At 49.3% G+C, this 19,280-nt stretch overlaps 2 protein-coding genes across 3 annotated transcripts; one reads left to right on the top strand and one right to left on the bottom strand.

The window, feature by feature from the left end:
* Positions 1-1,933: 1,933 nt before the first annotated feature.
* NPAS4 (neuronal PAS domain protein 4) lies at positions 1,934-7,487 on the top strand. The gene is made up of 8 exons (XM_006860889.1): positions 1,934-2,287; positions 2,983-3,134; positions 3,318-3,420; positions 3,526-3,793; positions 3,978-4,087; positions 4,423-4,558; positions 4,679-6,114; positions 6,741-7,487. Exons 1-8 carry the CDS (start codon positions 2,113-2,115, stop codon positions 6,767-6,769), a joined length of 2,409 nt encoding a protein of 802 aa, XP_006860951.1. The 5' UTR covers positions 1,934-2,112; the 3' UTR covers positions 6,770-7,487.
* An 8,651-nt stretch (positions 7,488-16,138) lies between these two features.
* Positions 16,139-18,581, bottom strand: MRPL11 (mitochondrial ribosomal protein L11). Of its 2 annotated transcripts, none has more exons than XM_006860887.1 (5): positions 18,459-18,581; positions 18,073-18,168; positions 17,615-17,708; positions 17,372-17,531; positions 16,139-16,244 (listed from the first exon to the last, which is right to left on the bottom strand). In XM_006860887.1, exons 1-5 carry the CDS (start codon positions 18,579-18,581, stop codon positions 16,139-16,141), a joined length of 579 nt encoding a protein of 192 aa, XP_006860949.1. The 2 variants fall into 2 exon arrangements, with proteins under 2 accessions (XP_006860949.1, XP_006860950.1); XM_006860888.1 differs by having other exon boundaries at positions 18,528-18,581.
* Between the last annotated feature and the right edge of the window lie 699 nt (positions 18,582-19,280).

Here is a 19,280-nt window from a genome sequence, read left to right as displayed (position 1 = left end):
CACCTCATTGAGCACAGGATGGTGGATGTGGTGGCCTAGTCTCAGCCCAAATGGCACAAAATATGACCTCCACAGGATTCCTGGTGTGGTGCTGTAAGATCAGTAGTGGACTGCAAGCCAAAAGGTCAGCAGTTCAAACCCACCAGCTGCTCCTTGGAAAACTTATGCAGTCTGTTTATGAGTCGGACAATACTTAACAACAACAATGACCTCCACAGCCACTAACTCCTCTTCTCGGAAATGCTTTTCTTTGCTATATCTTTCCCATGGAGAGTTAGGAGTTTCTTGATTCCAGTTTTTTTCTTGATGTCAAGAGTTCATCCCTACTTTCCTTCGGTGACTTTATGAGTCAATTCCTTCAACCAAGTTCTAAATGGTCTTAGTCACAGCCCATTTAGTGATTTCACCCCCACCCCACTTCATCAAATGAGATTTCGGATCAAGTGTCCCTCAACACATCTCCTTCTCGTTCTAGGGGGTCCTGGGGAAAGAAAGGCATCTCCCACCCCAGTGGAAAAGAAGAAAGAAAAGGAAAGATGGGTAAAGGTGGTGAAATTTGGAGTCAAAACTGACAAAGAGAAAAAAAAGGAAGAGATACACCGTTGAGCAGAATTGAGGTGAAAGGGTCTTCTTTAGGGTGCACAGAGTCGAGACCACAAAGGGGGCAATGAGATTTAAAATATCTAGGCAGGGAGGCGATGTGGAGAGCTGAAGGTTGAGAGGACTTCCAGCACCATTGATTGGGAGGAGGGAAGGTGAAGAGGGATATGGAGGACAGGCGGGCGGAATTAAGGGGTCCTTGGTGGGTGCAGGGGTCGCGGAGGGCCCAAACGGCCCCTGGCTTCTCTACTGCTTCCCCATCCTCCCCCCGGAGGCTGTGGTGGGGGAGCCCTCCAGAGCGGTGCGGAGGCAGCAGGCCCCGCCCGCCCGGCGCCGCCGCAGCAGCCGCCGAGGATTCCTGTCCTAATATGGAGCTGGGATTCCCCCGGCCCCGCCCCCGCCCCCGGCCCGCCAGGAGACGCAGGCTGGCAAGCGGGTGGGGGAACCGCTCGCTTCGGGAGTTGGCCAGGGTGGTGGGGGTGGGAAGAGATGTTTTGGTACTGATCCGGATCCTCACAGTGCCCTCGTCCCTGCCTCAGTTTCCCCGTCAATGACCGAGGTTCAGTAATTGACAGGAAAACACAGAATCGCTGCAAAATTCCGCGTTAGTGTCTCAGTTCTGAGCTGTTGGAAATAGGACCAAGGCTAAATTCAGCTTGTCCCTCTCTTCTAGGACCCCCCCCCCTTCTATCCAATCAGAGGACTTAGGCCCCCATAAAACGTCCTCTGTTAAATCGCTAAGACAAGGATTTGAAACGTGAAAAGGGGGTATTTGATCTTTGAAAGTGACGAAGGGAATCCCAGATGGAGCAGTCCCCAGATAGAAATTCTAGCTGTGACCTATCCCACGGAGGTTAAGGAAGGTCCTCTTCCCCCCTTCCCATGCGAACATGACCTTTGTTTGGTAAACAGTGAGTGGGGGATTTGTGGACCATCCTTAATCTTATCAGAAAAATTCATTTCGGAACCAGCTCTTGGCCTCCCTGCCCTTACAGACTCCCCTGCCAGGGGCTTTAGCCCTTGTTCTGTCGCTTTCCTCAGCTGGACACACTCGGACGCCTGGGTCCCCTACCCCCTTTCAGGCCTCCCCAATGCAGTGCCTGGTCTGCTCAGCTCCTGCCAGCCGCTGCCCCCTCCGCAGTCTCCTTTCTCCCCCCTCCTCCTTGCCCCCCTCCCGCTCCCGTTCTACGTCACAGGATGACGTAGGAAGCCGAGGAGGGAGGAGGAGCGTCCCCCCTCCCCAGCAAGTGGCTCCCGCTGCAGCTTGCTTAGCCCAGCCTCCCGCTTTCCCGCCCCCTCCGTCTCTAAAGCGAGCCCCCCACGCCCGACAGGAGCTATATAAGGCGGAACCAGGCAGGCGAGGGGGGCAGCGCAGCCGAGCGGAGCCCAGGAGAGGAGAGCGAGCGAGCCTGAGCGAGAGACGGGAACGCAAGGAGGAAAAAGCCACCGGCGCGTCGGGACTGAAACGCAGGTGTTCGGAGCGCCAGAGCTGGAGCTCCGAAGCCGGCAGTCATGTACCGATCCACCAAGGGCGCCTCCAAGGCGCGCCGAGACCAGATCAACGCTGAGATTCGGAATCTCAAGGAGCTGCTGCCGCTGGCTGAAGCAGACAAGGTCCGGCTGTCCTACCTGCACATCATGAGTCTTGCCTGCATCTACACTCGCAAAGGAGTCTTCTTCGCCGGAGGTGAGCCTCTGGGGCTGGCGGGGACCAGGGACAGCGGGACTGAGGGAGCTCGCTGGGACTGCTGCATGTCTAGGACAGTATGTTGGAGAGCTGGGGAAACAAGGATTCAGGGAACTTCTGACTTTCTACTTTTCCTTCTGTGCTAGATAGAGTTCATTTTAGTTCTGGAGGAGAGTTAGAGACATGCTTTCCCTAGTGCTAGATTTCTGGGAGGAGAAGAGGCAGCACTGAATGACCCCAGTACCCACTAGCTCAGAGGCGCTCCAGGAGCCCGGGGAGGGAACCCTGGAAAGTTGAAGGGATGGAGCCGCTGACACCTGGGGAAGCGCAGCAGCTACGCGCTGTGCTGAAAGGGTTTTTTCACCAGTGGTGGAGTACTGTCCACGGTTCGGAACGCCTGCGCTTGCGGGAGCTGTCCGCAGTGCTGATCGGGCGGGTTACGTTGGGCGCTGTCCGTGGTTCTGAAATCCAGGGCTGCCTGCGGTTTAAAACTGGATGAGTTGGTTGGCAGGGGCGATCCAGCAGCAACAGGTTCCTCAGCTAGTATCTGCGGGCAGTGGGTCGGTCAACAGGTGTGTGCAGAGGCAGATCTAGGAGAAACTTCTCTGGATTCTACGAAACTCAATTCATGCCTTATGCAGCTTTGCTTTGTCTCCTGTCTTAACTCCTGACTCACCCATCTTTTTGCCCTGCAGGCACTCCTCTGGCAGATCCCACAAGGCTTCTCTCAGCTCAAGAACTTGAAGACATTGTGGCGGCACTACCTGGCTTCCTGCTTGTGTTCACAGCTGAGGGGAAGCTGCTGTACTTATCTGAGAGTGTGAGCGAGCATCTGGGCCACTCCATGGTGAGTATTGAGGGTCTTCGCAGCTCAAATGGGTTGGAGCTCAGATGGAGGGCGATGATATTTTCACGTCTTTGGACCTTAGAATTGCTGGGGAGGGGAGGATTATCCCTGTGGAAGGCTGAGGATGAAGCATTGGCTTTTGCTGCTTTGACATAAGGTCATCTCTTCTCTTCCTCTTTCCAGGTGGACCTGGTTGCCCAGGGTGATAGTATTTATGACATCATTGATCCAGCTGACCACCTCACTGTGCGCCAGCAACTCACCCTGCCCTCTGCCCTGGACACCGGTGAGGATCCCCTTTTCCCTTCTTCTGTCCAGTCTCCCTCCTGATACTCAACCACCGTCTCTCAGCCACCCACCCTCTTACCAATTTTCCTTTTCATCCACCTAGATCGCCTCTTCCGCTGTCGCTTCAACACCTCCAAATCCCTCAGGCGTCAGAGTGCAGGCAACAAGCTGGTGCTTATTCGAGGTCGATTCCACCCTCACCCGCCTGGGGCATATTGGGCAGGAAACCCTGTATTCACAGCTTTCTGTGCTCCATTGGAACCAAGACCCCGCCCTGGCCCTGGCCCTGGCCCTGGCCCTGCCTCACTCTTCTTGGCCATGTTCCAAAGTCATCATGCCAAGGACCTGGTTCTACTGGACATCTCTGAGAGGTAAACCCAGAGTCCCTCACTCCCAGGGGGAATGCAGGCCAGAGAGGAGGGAACCCCTAGATTCTGGAGAGACAGGGGAAGGGAGGATGGTGTCTAAGAGGGCAGAGAACCTGGGAGGGAGTGAGAGTCCTGGGAATCAATCAGGGAAAACAGAAAGCTGACCTCACCCTTTCCACTTTCCCAGTGTCATAATCTACCTGGGCTTTGAGCGCAATGAACTGCTCTGTAAATCATGGTATGGACTGCTACACCCTGAAGACTTGGCCCATGCTTCTGCTCAACACTACCGTCTGTGTGAGTGTCCAGAGAGGCTGGGGGGCAAGACAGAGAACTGGGAGAGTTCATGAAAGAGAAGACCAGGAATGGGCTGGGGTCAAAACTGGTGTTGGGGAGAGAACAAGGGTCAGCAGTTTTGGATGCTATAGGGTGAGTAGTCAAGGTGAGAATAGAATTGGAACTGGGGGACTCTGAGAGGTGAGGTCAAGGTGGGGAGCTGAGTGTTGCAGGTTAGGGTAGTCAGAGAAGAGGGTGTCATGCCTACCTTGGTGCAGTGGAGAGGTGAAGAAGGGGGAGTTTAGGTGATTTTGCTCAATGGGCATCCTAACTCTGAATTTCTTCTTATTTCCCAGTGGCTGAGAGTGGAGATATTCAGGCAGAAATGGTGGTGAGACTGCAGGCCAAAACTGGAGGCTGGGCATGGATTTACTGCTTGTTGTACTCAGAAGGTCCAGAGGGCCCCATCACTGCCAATAATTACCCAATCAGGTGAGCTGCAAGGCGAGGGCCTGGGGGGCAGCTGAGGTCAACATGAAGGAGATACAAAGCAGGGACTGCTCTAGGACTGGACGCCAAACCCTTACCAGCTGCCTCCTCTCTCTTCTCCAGTGACTCGGAAGCCTGGAGCCTCCGCCAGCAGCTGAACTCTGAAGACACCCAGACAACCTATGTCCTGGGCACCCCTACCATGCTGCCCTCATTCCCTGAGAGCATCCACTCTCAGGAGCAGTGTTCCAGCCCTAATCCACTCTTCACTCCGGCCCTGGGGACTCCCAGAAGCCCCACTTTCCCTGGCGCTCCTGAACTAGGTGTTGTTTCAGCATCTGAAGAACTTCCCCGGCCCCCCAAAGAGCTGGACTTCAGTTACCTGACATTCCCTGCTGGACCTGAGCCTTCTCTCCAAGCCGACCTGAGCAAGGACCTTGTGTGCACCCCACCGTATACACCTCGTCAGCCAGGAGGCTGTGCCTTCCTCTTCGGCCTCCATGAGCACTTCCAGACCCATGTGCCCACCCAGTCCAGCTCTCTCCAAGAACAGCTGACTCCAAGCACTGCAACCTTCTCAGATCAGTTGACACCCAGCAGTGCAACTTTCCCAGATCCACTAACGAGCCCACTACAAGGCCAGTTAACTGAAGCCTCTGCCAGAAGCTATGAAGACCAGTTGACTCCCTGTACCTCCACCTTCCCAGACCAGTTGCTGCCCAGCACTGCCACCTTCCCGGAGCCTCTGGGCAGCCCTGTCCAGGAACAGCTAACTCCTCCCAGCACAGCCTTCCAAGCACACCTGAGCAGCCCTAGTCAAACTTTCCCAGAGCAGCTGAGCCCCAACCCCACCAAGACTTACTTCACCCAGGAGGGATGCAGTTTTCTCTATGAGAAGTTGCCCCCAAGCCCTAGCAGCCCTGGTAATGGGGACTGCACGCTCCTGGCCCTGGCTCAGCTCCGGGGCCCCCTCTCTGTGGATGTCCCCCTGATGCCTGAAGGCCTCCTCACACCTGAAGCCTCTCCGGTCAAGCAGAGTTTCTTCCACTACTCTGAGAAGGAACAGAATGAGATTGATCGCCTCATCCAGCAGATCAGCCAGTTGGCTCAGGGCATGGACAGGCCCTTCTCGGCTGAAGCAGGCACTGGCGGGCTGGAGCCACTTGGAGGGCTGGAGCCCCTGGACTCCAACTTATCCCTGCCAGGGGCTGGCCCCCCTGTGCTCAGCCTGGACCTGAAACCCTGGAAATGCCAGGAGCTGGACTTCCTGGCTGACCCTGATGATATATTCCTGGAAGAGACGCCTGTGGAAGACATCTTCATGGATCTCTCTACCTCAGCCCCCAATGGGGAATGGGGTTCAGGGGGTCCTGAGGCAGCGGGCCCAGAAGAAGCCCTGTCACCTTGCAACAACCTGTCCCCAGAAGACCACAGCTTCCTGGAGGACCTGGCCACATATGAAACCGCCTTTGAGACAGGTGTCTCAGCATTCCCCTACGATGGGTTTACTGATGAGTTGCATCAACTCCAGAGCCAAGTTCAAGACAGCTTCCATGAAGGTGAGTACTGCCGAAATATCCAAGAACTCAAGTCCTTGTCCTACTAATAAGATGCTAAGTGTCACTCGTTGAGTCAGCTCCCCTATCAGGACTTCTGTTTTATTAATGAGATGGCATCTTCTGCTGCCCAGGGTAGTATTGAGAATAAGATCAAATGAAAAACTTAAGACAAATATTCTGGACAGGTTGGCACAAGGGCAGGGGTTGGGGTGGCAGGACAGAATACTAGAGACTCCTTAGGTAATGATTTGTGCTTCTTAACCCTACGAGAGGCCCATATCAGTTTATCCCCATCCTATTTAACAGATGAAGACAATCAAAGTCCAAGAGTTAAAGAAAGTTACCTAAGGTCACATAGCAAATTATGGAAGAGGATCAGAGCCCAAGCCCAGTATTTTTGCTCCCTAAAGTGGATACAGAGCAAGAGTTTGTAAAGATTGGGGAAAGAAAGAAGGTGGGACTCAGCCCCTGAACCCATGATGGGTCCCCTGCTTATGGCCCAGATCTTTCCAGAAGTACAGCCATAGTGTCACCTGTCCAAATTGGCCCCCTTTCAGTGATCAGCCACAGGCCCTCTGTCCTAACAGGCCTTCCTGACAGTACTTGCTCTCTCTTTCTCTCTGCAGATGGAAGTGGAGGGGAACCAACGTTTTGAATAAGTCTGTGACTTAAAGTCGTCAAGTATGGCATATTGTCATCAAGACGTGGAGCCGCTCTCCACCCCCCCGAGACTGTTGGGGGGACTCTGGGGGCCAGAGGGGGGATGTATCTGATTCCCCAGGCCCCACAGGATTTGGGGGGGGAGGTGGGAGGGCACGGGAGGGGAGCTTCTTTTTAAAATCCAGAGACTTCGAGCGATCCCAGTTTCCATTTCAATCCGTATTCACTCGTAGTGAGTTTCCTTGAATGGGATTTCAAGCGGAGAATGGGGGAGTCTCACTTCCCCACCCCCGCACTGCCCCATGGGCCTCGGCCAGTTCTCCACTCCTGGGGGGCCAAGCCACCCCTGGGCCTTGGTGGGGGAAAGGCAGGGCCACCGGGCCAGCCTGTGCCCTGAGGGGCTCTTGACACCCACGTAGAATTCTCTACACACCAGTAACGGGATTTCAATTCCGATGGACTTGGCCGCCCTGGCGGCTCTTCTTGAGACTTTTGCGCCCCGCACCTGGGGTGGGGGGCGCGAAGAGACGCTACGTTCCTTTCCGATGGAGGAAGGCAGACCTGCCGTCACACGTGGGCTTGCACGAGTGCGTGTACCTGGTGCGGGACTCACCCGGCTGCCAGGTTGCCTGGGCTGCCGAAACGGCCACCTCGTGGTGCTGCGGTGACTTTGTAACCAACTTTATAATAAAGTCAAGTTTGCCTTTTTGGTATCCTTAGTGTCATACATGGCGGTGAACAGGGAAGGTTGGGCCCAGGAGGAAGCCTGGGGTCAGGAGGTCAGGGCTGGAACTGCCAAAAGCCCTGAGACTTCTTTGGTCATTTCATTTGTTCATCCAGCATCTGAGTGTAGAGAATGGGCTCCCCTGTGCTAAATGCTGAGACTTTTGGAGCTGAAACAGGTGCTCCCTCGTGCCTTCCAGGTGCTCAGTGTCCAGAATGACAGGTGTCAGAAGAGTGACCTCCTTGTTCCTGGCTTGTGGTTCTCATAGTGTTGGAGGGAGTAGGGATACATGGGGAGGGATAAGGAGCTTTGTCTTGGCATTGGTACTGGAGATGGGTTTGAAGTCTTTGAACATGAATGCTTTTCTGCAGCCTGATCCTGCAGGGAAGAAACCTCCATCTAGGGCCCTGGATACTCTCCCTGGAAGGTATGCGACCTCCAATATCCCCAAGGGGCTTCCAACAGACAGACTCTCTCCCTTATTCACTGCAATACATCTTCTGGAGCAGATGGATCAGTTCCTTTTTACTGAGAAGGAAACTTTTTACTGAGAGGATTACAGGTGAAAGGTGATTTGTCCCTATAGTGGGTGAGAGACACAGGTAAACATCATAGATCATCTGTTTCCAAGCCCTGGGCTGTCTTCTCTGCCAAAAATGCCCATGAACTGAGCATCTAAAATGTCCCACTCAGATTCTCAAAAAGGGTAGACTTGGGCTGATGCAAGGACCCCTGACCTACAAATATGGGATAAGGAACTCCCTCCTTTGGGACACTCCAGGCCTTCCACCTACAGCAGACCCCAGACATCTGAGCAGAATATATAAGTGGGTTGAGAGAAGAACTTTCCCACAATACTTCTTCAAACTTGAGGGTCCAACAGGGGATGGTGAGAGGATAAAAATGAAAATTAGGAGACAGAAAGACTTGGATTCAAATGTCTCCACCAGTTATTTGCTGAATATAACCAATGTCTCAGGGACAGACAGTAATGACATGTGCTTCCCAAAGATTCTGTTAGGATTGGATGGGATCCCTCTGAAGTTGAGAGACACAAAACAGATATAAAGTATTGAGCTGAATCAGAAGGCAATGGTAACCATGAAGGGTTGGAAGTTTCCTCTTCTTTTCCAGACTGCACACATTCCCCAGAGAAAACTCAATTCTGGATTCCAGGGTTTGAGCGCATGACACTGATACCAAATCTCTTATACCATATTCCCCAGCTCTGAGCCATGCCCTTCAGAAGGTTACAAAAAGGAACATGATCCCAAGGGCCCATTAACCTTGGATGGGTCAAAAAGGTGAAGTCTTGTCCTCTAATTTCCTTGTGCATTTGTTTTCCAACTTGGACAAAAGCACTAGACTGTAAGTCCTAAGAGGACCCTTGTCTGTGTTAGGTGCCAAGCCCACGGTCTGGCAGACAGCAGGAATTCTGTAAATATGTGACGGAGAGAACCGTATCCCTGGATCCACCAAGAAAGTCACCAATTTCTACCACAAACATTTCTTTCCAAGTTCCCTAAAAATCAAAGGGTTGTAAGTTTCATCTTGGAATTGTAAGCGACTGTGACTTTTCAACACAGATTAGGGTTCCCTTTAAAAACCTCACCGGTGGTTATCAAAACCAAGAAAAGTATAATAAACAGTCACAAAAGAAAGGACATGAGACAAAATAGAATATGGTGTCCTGGATGGGCTCTAAGGCCAGGAAAAGAACTTCAGTTTAAAATAAGAAAAACCCTAAGGAAAACAGAATAAAGCATGCTGTTGTGTGCCACAGAGTGGGTTCTAACTCATAGTGACATAGTAGAACTGCCCCCAGGGGGGTTTCTAAGCTTTCATCTTTACAGGTGGTCTTTCATCTCCAGGTCTTCCTCCACAGAACCTCTGGGTGGGTTCAAGCCCCCAGCTCTTCAGTTAGCAGCTGAGCATTTAGACACTGTGTCACCAGAGCTCATTGAACAAAGTATGAACTTCACTTAATAATAATTTCTCAATCCTACTACCATTGAGTTGATTTCCAACCCGTAGTGACCCTCAGGATAGAATACAAACTAGATCTTTACAGAAACAGACAACCTCATCTTTTTCCCTCAGAGAAGCTGGTGGGTTCCAAGGACCTTTTGGTTAGCAGTATAGTGCTTAACCCATCGAACCACCAGGACACCTTCATTTCTCCATATTGGTTCATTAATTTTAACACACGTACCAAGCTGATGTAAAATATAACAGGACAAATGTTATCAGGAAGGATCGGTACCTGGATAAAGACGTCATGCTTGGTAAAATGGAGGGTCAGGGGAAGAAAAGAAGACCCTCAATGACTTCAGTTGACACAGTAGCAACAAGAAAGGGCTCAAACATTCAAACATAACAGCATATGAGGAGATGCAGCACCTCTTGGCAGTGTTGTACAGGGTCGCTGTGAGTAGGAACTGATTCAATGGCTCCTAAAAACAACAGGGGGGGTAGTATATGGGAATTCACTGTGACATCATCACTACCTTTCTATAAATCTAAATCTAGTCTAAAATAAAAGGCTTAACCAAGATGAAAATGAATAACTAAAAATATAACATGGAAAAAAATATATATATGTAACAGGAGAAAAACCGTCTCACAGGTACCTAGGAATAAGTAGTGGTAAGGTGAGTGTGTGCGTTTTTGTTCAGAAAAAAAAAATTAGGGGGGTTGTTGTTGCTGTTGAGAATATACACAGCAAAAAACACACCAATTCAAGTTTCTGCAAGTACAATTCAGTGACATTGATTGCATTCTTCCAGTTCGGCAACTATTCTCATCTTCCTTTTCGGAAGTGTTCCTCTCTTATTAACATTAACTCACTGCTGATGTCAATTTGATCCCTTATAGGTAGATCATAAAATGTGTATGTGTGTGGTGATGAGAAGGCACCCTGTCATTGAGAACCAGAGATCCCAGTTGCCTGCTCCAACGGAGAGGAAAAAAACTTAGAAGAGTCGGTGGCGCCACCTGCTGGATAGTAAAGTACCTGCTTCTGTTCTTACTGACTTGGTCCCTGTGTCTCAAAAGAGAGTAAATGGAGTAAACAAAGATGTAGGGAGAGGAAAGGGTTTGCCGCTACAGTCCGTTGCTGAAGTCAAACGTCCTGACTCTCAGCCAGCGCACTTTTCACAAACATCAACTTGCTGCCCTGGGAAGAGAATGTAATAGAACAGGCTCAAGCTTGGGGAGCAGAAAGACAGGGCTCAAGTACTGGCCCTGCCACTTCGTATTTTCATGTGACAAATTATTTACAAAGCCTACGTGTGCTGGGATCTGTACCGGGTCCTGGGGTTGCAGCAGTAAGCAAGACATACAAGTTTCCTGTGCTCACATTGTTGCTGTGGAGAAGAGCCATGTTGTAAGCGGCACAGGTTTTATGGTGACCCCATGAACAACAGGACAAAACGATGACAAAAGTTCCATGTCATCGCCATGATCAGTTGCTGATAAAATTGCTGTGATTCAAACTATTCGCAAGATGGCAGACTAGGCAGATGCACTGCACAACCCTCTAAAACAAAGACACGAGAAACCAAATAAAACAGACACAGATGAAAATTCTGGCACCCTGGACTTCAGAAGAAAGTTTACAGAGGTAGATGGAGTGCTTGCTGAGAGGAGAGGCCAAGCAGGGTCAACGAGAGAGGAAGACTGACTGGTGAACAGCTAGCCAGATGCGGCTCCACCATCCTGTGAGCAGTTTTGGCAGCTGAGGGAGGCCTGGCAGAGCAGATTAGTGACAGAAAAGGTGTGATTTCTTCTTTTCCCCCATGCTGCCCTGGTGACCCCACCACTCCTATCAGTTTGTTGTACTGCGGTGGCTTGTGAATTGCTGTGATTCTGGAAGTTATGCCACGGGTATTTTAAATACCAGCAGGGCCATCCACAGTGGGTTTCAGATGAGCTTCCAGACGAAGACAGACCGGGAAAAGTGAGAGACTAACTACTTCCGAATATTTAGTCACTGAAAAGCTTATGAATAGCAGAGAAATACTGTATAGTGCCAGAAAATGAGCTCCTCAGGTTGGAAGGCACTCAAAATGCGACTGGGGAAGAGCTGCCTCCTCAAAGTAGAGCTGACCATGATGACGTGAATGGAGTAAAGCCCATCAGAGTAAAGCCCTAGGGACCTTCATTTGCTGATCAGGCACAACTCAAAATGAAGAGAAACAGCTGTAAACATCCATTAATAATCAGAACGTGGTATGAAGTATGAATCTAGGAAAATTGGAAATTGTCAAAAATGAAATGGAACGCATAAACATTTATATCTTAGGCATTAGTGAGCTGAAATGCACTGGTATTGGCCATTTTGAATCTGACAACCACATGGTTTACTCTTTTGAGACAAATTGAAGAGGGATGGTGCTGCATTCATTGCCAAAAAGAACATATCCAGATCAGCCATGAGGTACAACGCTGTCTGTGATAGGATAATATCCATGCACTTACAGGGAAGTCCAGTTAATACCACTATTATTCAAATTTACACACCAACCACTAAAGCCAGTGAAGATGAAATAAAGAATTCTACCAACTTCTTCAATCTGAAATTGATTAAACGTGCAATCAAGATGTATTGATCATTACTGTTGATTGGAATGCAAAGATTGGAAACAAACAGGAAGGATCAGTAGTTGAAAAATATGGCCTTAGTGATAGAAATGATGCTGGCAAACGTATGATAGAATTCTGCAAAATCAATGATTTGTTCATTTCAAATACCTTCTTTAGACAGCATAAGAGACTATTATTCACATGGACCTCACCAGATGGAATACACAGAAATTGACTACATCTGTGGAAAGAGATGATGGAAAAACCCTATATCATCAGCCAAAACAAGACCAGGGGCAGACTGTGGAACAGACCATCAATTGCTCATATGCAAATTCAGACTGAAGCTGAAGAAAATAAAAACAAGTCCACACGATCCAAAATATGGCCTTAAATGCATCCTACCTGAATTTAGAGTTCTGGTATGGTGCTGTGGGCTAATGCGTCAGACTGCAAAGTCGTTTGAACTACAAGGTCGGTGGTTCAAGCTCACCAGCTGCTCCTTGGAAACCCTATACAGGGTTGCTATGGGTCAGAATTGACTTGACGGCACTTAACAACAACCAACCCAGTACACTGAAGAAATAAGGCTGTTCCCTGATATGAAGAATTCTCCCATTCCAGTTGAAATTTTGAGTCACCGCATTGGTAGGGGAAAATCTAGTTCATCAAATTGTAGCAATTTGTACTTGTTCTCAGTATCAAACATCTTTCATCTTCCTTGGTTTGAGTTTTGTTCAACTAGCCATCCAAGCTAAGTCAAATGGATACTAGCTGCAGGTTTGGAGTTCACACATATCTCCCTACACTTCAGACCAGCTGGCCGCTTCACTGTCAGCTCTACCTCCAGGGGCTAGGTCGGTACCCCTGGGCTCAGGAGTTCACACAGCTTCCTAGACTTCAGATCAGTGAGCCCTTCCTCTTCTCTCTCCCACACATTTTCTTGAAGGTCATTTTTACTGGGTCAGCTCACCAGATGTTTCCTCCTGCAGAGCCGCTGGTGGTTTTGAAACACTGATATTTTGGTTAGCAGGCAAGTGTTTAACCATCATGCCATCAAGGCTTCTTAAAGACATCAGACCTTGGAAGCAACATGAACTAGATGCGCTACAATCTCAGAAAAGAAAGAGCCCTGCATGTATGAGCTGTAATCACCAAGCATCTGCTTCTATGGAAATGTCTACTGCTTCTAGGGGCAGAATTTCTCCAGACTGAAGGAAATTATCCTAAATGAGAACATGGAACTGTGGAAGAAATTAAAAACACTTAAAAAGGTAATTACGCAGGTAAATATAAAACATTATTAGCTACCTAAATCAATAATGACTCATTTATGCTCTTTCCACCCTGTGCGATTCTGCCATGCATCGTCTTTCTACGTATGCTCAAAAGCCCACAAGAATTAAAATATATAACAACGATAGCACAAGGCAGGAAATGGGGGTAGAATCCAACTATTCTAGGTTTCTTTCATTGTTTAGGGAGTGATCAAAGTACAACTTAAGACAGATTTTAGGAAATCAAGGCTGCATACTGAAATCTCATGTAACCACTAAAATAGAAAATCTAAGTAAAACATAATTAGGAGAATCAAACTACTGGAGTAATCTAAGAGAATGCAGGAAAGAAAAAATACAGAACATATAGGATACATAGGAAAATACAGCAGCCAGGTGGTAGATAAATCAATGAATCTCATGGACATTATGAAGCAAAAGAGCCAGACCTATGTATTTCATTTATATAAAGTTCAAAAACACTTCAGTGTATCTGGGGAAAACTGGTGATGGGTGGGGTGGAAGGGGGAGGGCAGAGGTGATATATGAACAAAAGGAGACAGGACCTTCAGCAGAGGTAAAGGAACTTGTCTCTGATGGACAAGCAGGAAGAAGTGGAAGAAGGTAGGCATGTGCATTGGATCAGAGTTGGATAGCTTTTCATCTAATGGTTTTGGTTTTTATAGTGTGGGGTTTGGTATGAACCCCTGACAAGTCATTTAACTTTAGGGTCTCACTTTGTTCATCCTTAAATTGGAGATGTTTTTGTAAGTGCTGTCAAGTCGCTTCCGACTCATAGTTGTTGTTGTTATGTGCCGTCGAGTCGGTTCCAACCTATAGCGACCCTGTACAGGGTTTCCAAAGGTGTAAGTCTTTACGGGAGTAGAAAGCCTCATCTTTCTCCCGTGGAGCAGCTCGTGGTTTCGAACCGCTGACCTTAAGGTTCGCAGCCTGATTCGTAACCACTACGCTACCAGATGATTCCGACTCATAGAGACCCCATATAAGGTCTGGGCTGGGGAAATAAATGATGGGCCACTTATAAGACAGAAAACTGAGCAGTTATTAAAATTTATTTTAGAGATAGTAGCGTAGTGGTTACGAATCGGGCTGCAAATCGCAAGGTCAGCAGTTTGAAACTACCAGCTGCTGCTCTGCGGGAGAAAGATGATGCTTTCTGCTCCCGTAAAGATTTACAGCCTCGGAAACCCTGTTCAGGGTTGCTATGGGTTGGAACTGACTCGATGGCACTTAACAACAACAAACAATGGAAAAAATGTTTAAACATTTGCCAAGTTAAGAGTGGAATACATGCTCATACATAAAAGCATGGCTCCACTTTTTTAACTTTTTATTGTGAATTGAGTGGTTTACAGACAAGACCATCAACTTTACATTCAACCAATCCTACATTTGTTTCATCTCAATGATTCCATTTCCCTCCCTGCAGCAACAATTCTCCTGCTTCCTCCTGTGGTTCCTATTTGCACTCCACCCCCCCTGCCTATCCTTTCTCAACTTTGTCCTTAGGAAACTGTTGCCCTTTTGATTTGAATGATTGTTTCATGGTGAGCAAATCTTACTAGTGCTGTTGTATCGTGTCCCCTCCCCCCCCCATGAACCTATCCACTATTGATAATTGTTGTTAAGTGCCATTGAGTCTGACTCATAGACACCCTGTACAGAGTTTCCAAGGAATAGCTGGTGAGTTTGAATGTTGACCTTGCAGTTCAAACCGACCTTGCGGTCCAGTGCTTATCCTGTACCTGCTGGGTGAAGATTGGGCCAGGAGGGCGAGTTCCAGTCCACACCTGAAGTGTTGTCAAGGACCACAGTTTCAGGTTCCTCCAATCTCTTTCTGACCAGTAAACCTGGTCTTCTGTTTTTGTATTATTAACTAATTTTGAGTTTTGTCCCACATTTTCTTCTACTCTATCTGGGACCCTCTAATGTGATCCTGATCAGGGCAGTTAGTAGTTGCAGCTGGGCACTGTCTAGTTGTGGTCTCAGAGACGTGGAGACTGTTGTTGGCATGTTCCATTACTGGACTAATTGATTTCAAGCCTTCTGAATAATAGAGCTTTCCAGAAACTTCTACTTTGGACAGATCCATACTCACACTTTACTTCTTCTGGGGATCTACAACCTTGAAGCCAAGAGTTCATGTTCAGTCAACATAATGCAATAGGCAATCTACTGCCAAAGACCTCTTTAAAGTGTTAAAGAACAGAGATGCCACTTTGAAGACTAAGATGAGTCTGACCCAAGTCATGGGATTTTTCAATCACCTCATATACATGTGTGTAAGTAAGCTGGACACTAAGGAACACTGGAGAAGAAGCGATGCATTTGAATTATGGGTAAAGAATACCAAACACACCATGGGCTGCAGCAAAACGAACTACATCGGTCTTGGAAGTATGGCCAGAGCGTGCCTTAGAAGCCCGGACAGCTAGCCGTCATCCCACGTACTTTGGAAATGTTGTCAGGAGGGACCAGTTCCTGGAGGACAAGTTTGGTAAAGTAAGGAGTCAACGAAAAAGGGGAAGACCCTCAATGAGATGGACTGAGACCGTGGCTGTGACACTGGGCTCCAACAGGACAACTGTGAGCAGGGGAGGGACTTTTATTCAGGCTTCATCCCTTGATCCAACCAGAGTTACATACACTTACAGTCAGGGAAATCATAATCCTGCCCACTCCGTCCCTTTGGCATAACCTTTCTGATCAACCCCCTGCCCAGTGACTCCCTCCCAAATCCAAGGACATGGGGAAGGGGTCATTTCTTGGCAGCTTCTGCCTGGGCTGCCAGATCGGCCTCTTTCTGAGCAGCCAGGAACACTGCTCGCTCTTTCTGGAAAGCTGCCAGCTCCTCCGAACTGAGGCTGTCGGTGCAGAAAAACAGACGACAGGTGAATGTTAGTCACTGCTGGGGACCCACCGGTATCCCATCATTGTCCTAGGGTCCAGCCTGCCTGGCCCTTCTCCTTCCCTGCGACCTCCCAGCCTTACTCATTCCTTGTTCACGGGTTCCCTTGGCCAGGAATGCCACCCCCCCACTTCTGCCTTCTTCCCTTACCAATCCCTACTTATTCTTTGAGGCCTGGCTCTATCCCAATCCAGATTCAATGGTCCCTCTTCTGTACCCCCAAACACTGTACACTGAAGTCACTGAGGCATGCAAATATCCACCCAGAACAGGGATTTATTCCTCATCTTGTACTCCTAGAAGTCAAGGGCAGAGAAGTCATGTCCTTCCCTGCTCCATGCTTAACCCCATTTCTCTAAGAAAACAGGTAATTCCAGCCCTGGCCTGGAGTACGGCACAGACAGCAAGAGGTCAGTGCTGGCTATCATGGGACTATACTGTCCCTGCTGCTATTGGACCATTCATCATTTTCCTTCAAGCAAACAATGCCTGAGGTCATCGGAAACCCAAGAGGAGGGCCCCCTTGAGAGAACAATGTGAAAGGTCTTTCTTTGCTAACAGAAGTGTTTGCCTGGCCCCCCTCATCCCGAATCTCCCGCTCAGTCCTGACACTATACACTGAACCCCCTTTGCCTTGGTCTCTAACCTTCCAGTCTTCACAGGGATCTTTTTGCTTCTTAGAACACTCTCCCCCACTCCTTAACCTGGTAGAACCCCCTTTGTCCAAGTCTCTGCTTAGATGTCACTTCGCCCATGTGGCCCTCACTAGCTCACCAGGCAAACCCAGGGCCCTTCGTCTCTGCTCCCATGACAGCTGTACTTCCGTTACTCAATGCTGACCATAGACAGTCTAACACTTAGTTCACAGATCGGCCTCTTACGCCCACCACCACCCCTGTACTCTGACTGCCTAAGGTGCAGGACCCAGCCTGGCTCATTCCTGGCTATACCCAATGTCCACAAGAATACCTAACACACACCAGCTACTTAATGAATCTATCCCAGGCCAACGAATAAAACACGCAGCTCTCTTTCCTACTGTCGTGGGCCTGTCAGCTCTGCCCACCTCCCCAGGACACTCACTCCTTCACCACTTGGATGCCCAGGGAGCGGGCAGAGCCAATGATGGAGCGGACGACAGAGGACAAGTCCACATCCTGTAAGGCGAAGGCGTCATCCTGAGCTTTGACTCGAGCAATCTCATACACGTGCTTCAGGGTCACCATGCCTGCCACCTCTTTCCCTGGGAGGAAAGCACACGTACCCTTCAGGTATCACCACATCCCTCCAGGATCCCGAGTCCCAGGTGCCAGCGCTGGCCCTCACCTGTGTTCCGAGCCCCCTTCTCAATCCCAGCAGCTGCCTTCAGGAAGTAGGAAACAGTGGGCTGTCCGATCTTGATTTCAAACGTCCTGTCAGGCTGAAAGAAGAAACAAGATTATCTCTTCCTGCCTGCTTCAGCCCAGGAAACCTCTCTAACGGAAGCTTTCCCCCTTCCTCAACTCACCTTCCCATGGTGTCCCTCTAACAGATCACAAAGCCACAGGGAAAAAGAAATCCGCAGCAAACATTCCTGACACTTCTATTCCAGGCCCAACTCCTCTCTAGAAGCCCAGGTGAGATGGAGGGACAAAGAGGCGACGTGCACCAAGTGTGACAGGGCGCATACGGGGAGGGAGTGCAGGGGAAATACACAGTTAAACGCTAAACACGCCCCACGTCAGCTGACCAGCGCCAAGACCAAAGGGGCAGAAGGGAGGGACGAGAGGGCACCGATTTTGTACCTTCACAAAAATCTTAGTAGGCAGAGGGATGCCATCTTTGATGTCCTTTGTCTTCTCGTTAAACTCCTTACAGAACTGGTTGATGGAAACGCCTCGCTGAGGGAAACAGAAAGTAGGTGTTGACATGGACGACTTCCTACGACCCAAGCAAGAGGCTCCGTCCCTTCCCGTCTCCAGTCCACTGTGTTCCTTCCTCTGCTCAAATTCCACTAATACTCTGTGTGTCAGGGAATTTGCACGCCTCAGAAACACAAACGACATAAAACGTTTGAAACAGAGCCAAGCCTTGAACCGAAGTTTCCGTGGCTTCAGAACCCGCATCCTCCACCTGCGCACTCGTCCCTACCCTCCGAAGCCTCCCATGCCGGCTCTTGCCGCAGTCGAACCTGACCCAGGATGGGGCCTAGTGGGGGCCCAGGCATGGCCTGACCCGCCCGCACAATAGTCCGGATCACGCCTCCGGGTTCGGGCTTTCTGAGGGCACGAGTAGCTCGGCTTAGCTTCGACATGCTGCGAAGATACGGTCTTGAGTTCACTTCAAGGCAGTAACAAGAGCGCCCCAGTGGGCGCCGCCATTTTAGGTCAGAGGCCAAAGGTCCTTAAGGGGTCCTGACTACAGTTTAAACTAACAAATAGCGCTGTTCCAGTCCTGCTCGCCGCCTAGTAAGACAAGGAGGATAAGAGAAAAAGCTCTTTATCTCTTCAGATTGGGAGTTAGCCGTGTGACAGTCAGCTTCTATAAATGTTTACAAGCTTAGAAATCCTATGGGGCAGTTCTGCCCTACCATATGAAGTCAATAGGAGACGGAATTGACTCAGTGGCAACAGGTTTGATTTTGAATTCGGCAAATAGAAAGATATGAATAGTCCCACTATATACATTTCTCCAGGAGCGCGTACAGGCAGTGCCTCGGACAGCTAATAAGGAAGGCGACCCCTTGGTGCCCGCACTGCATTGTGGGTTTGGTAGTTTTGACCCATCCCAACAAAAATCCTGGCGTGGCGCTGCAGAGTCGGTTTGAACCGCAAGGTCAGCTGTTCAAGCTCACCAATCGCTCCTCGGAAACCCTATACAGAGTCGCTATGAGTCGTAACTGACTCGAAGGCACTTAACAACAACAATACAAATCTATCTGATTGCTTTTCGATGAGGCGCCATATGTTGGACATAATGATTATCCTTCGTGGTTGTTAAGTACCGTACAAAC

Source organism: Chrysochloris asiatica, unplaced genomic scaffold (assembly GCF_000296735.1).
Source record: "Chrysochloris asiatica unplaced genomic scaffold, ChrAsi1.0 scaffold00040, whole genome shotgun sequence".
Classification (NCBI taxonomy): Eukaryota; Metazoa; Chordata; class Mammalia; order Afrosoricida; family Chrysochloridae; genus Chrysochloris; species Chrysochloris asiatica.
The sequence above is the reverse complement of the archived record's forward strand: the minus strand, read 5'-3'. Positions and strand labels throughout refer to the sequence as shown.

Bases quoted from the DNA above. Each gene is read 5' to 3' on its own strand.
- NPAS4 (XM_006860889.1), top strand. From the start codon at position 2,113: ATGTACCGATCCACCAAGGGCGCCTCCAAGGCGCGCCGAGACCAGATC. The intron at 3,421-3,525 runs GTGAGGATCCCC...TCATCCACCTAG, and splicing joins GCCCTCTGCCCTGGACACCG to ATCGCCTCTTCCGCTGTCGC. The intron at 4,088-4,422 runs GTGAGTGTCCAG...CTTATTTCCCAG, and splicing joins TGCTCAACACTACCGTCTGT to TGGCTGAGAGTGGAGATATT.
- MRPL11 (XM_006860887.1), bottom strand. From the start codon at position 18,581: ATGTCGAAGCTAAGCCGAGCTACTCGTGCCCTCAGAAAGCCCGAACCC. The intron at 17,532-17,614 runs GTGAGGGCCAGC...CTTTCCTCCCAG, and splicing joins GAAGGGGGCTCGGAACACAG to GGAAAGAGGTGGCAGGCATG. The intron at 16,245-17,371 runs GTGAGTGTCCTG...CTGCACCGACAG, and splicing joins GGCATCCAAGTGGTGAAGGA to CCTCAGTTCGGAGGAGCTGG.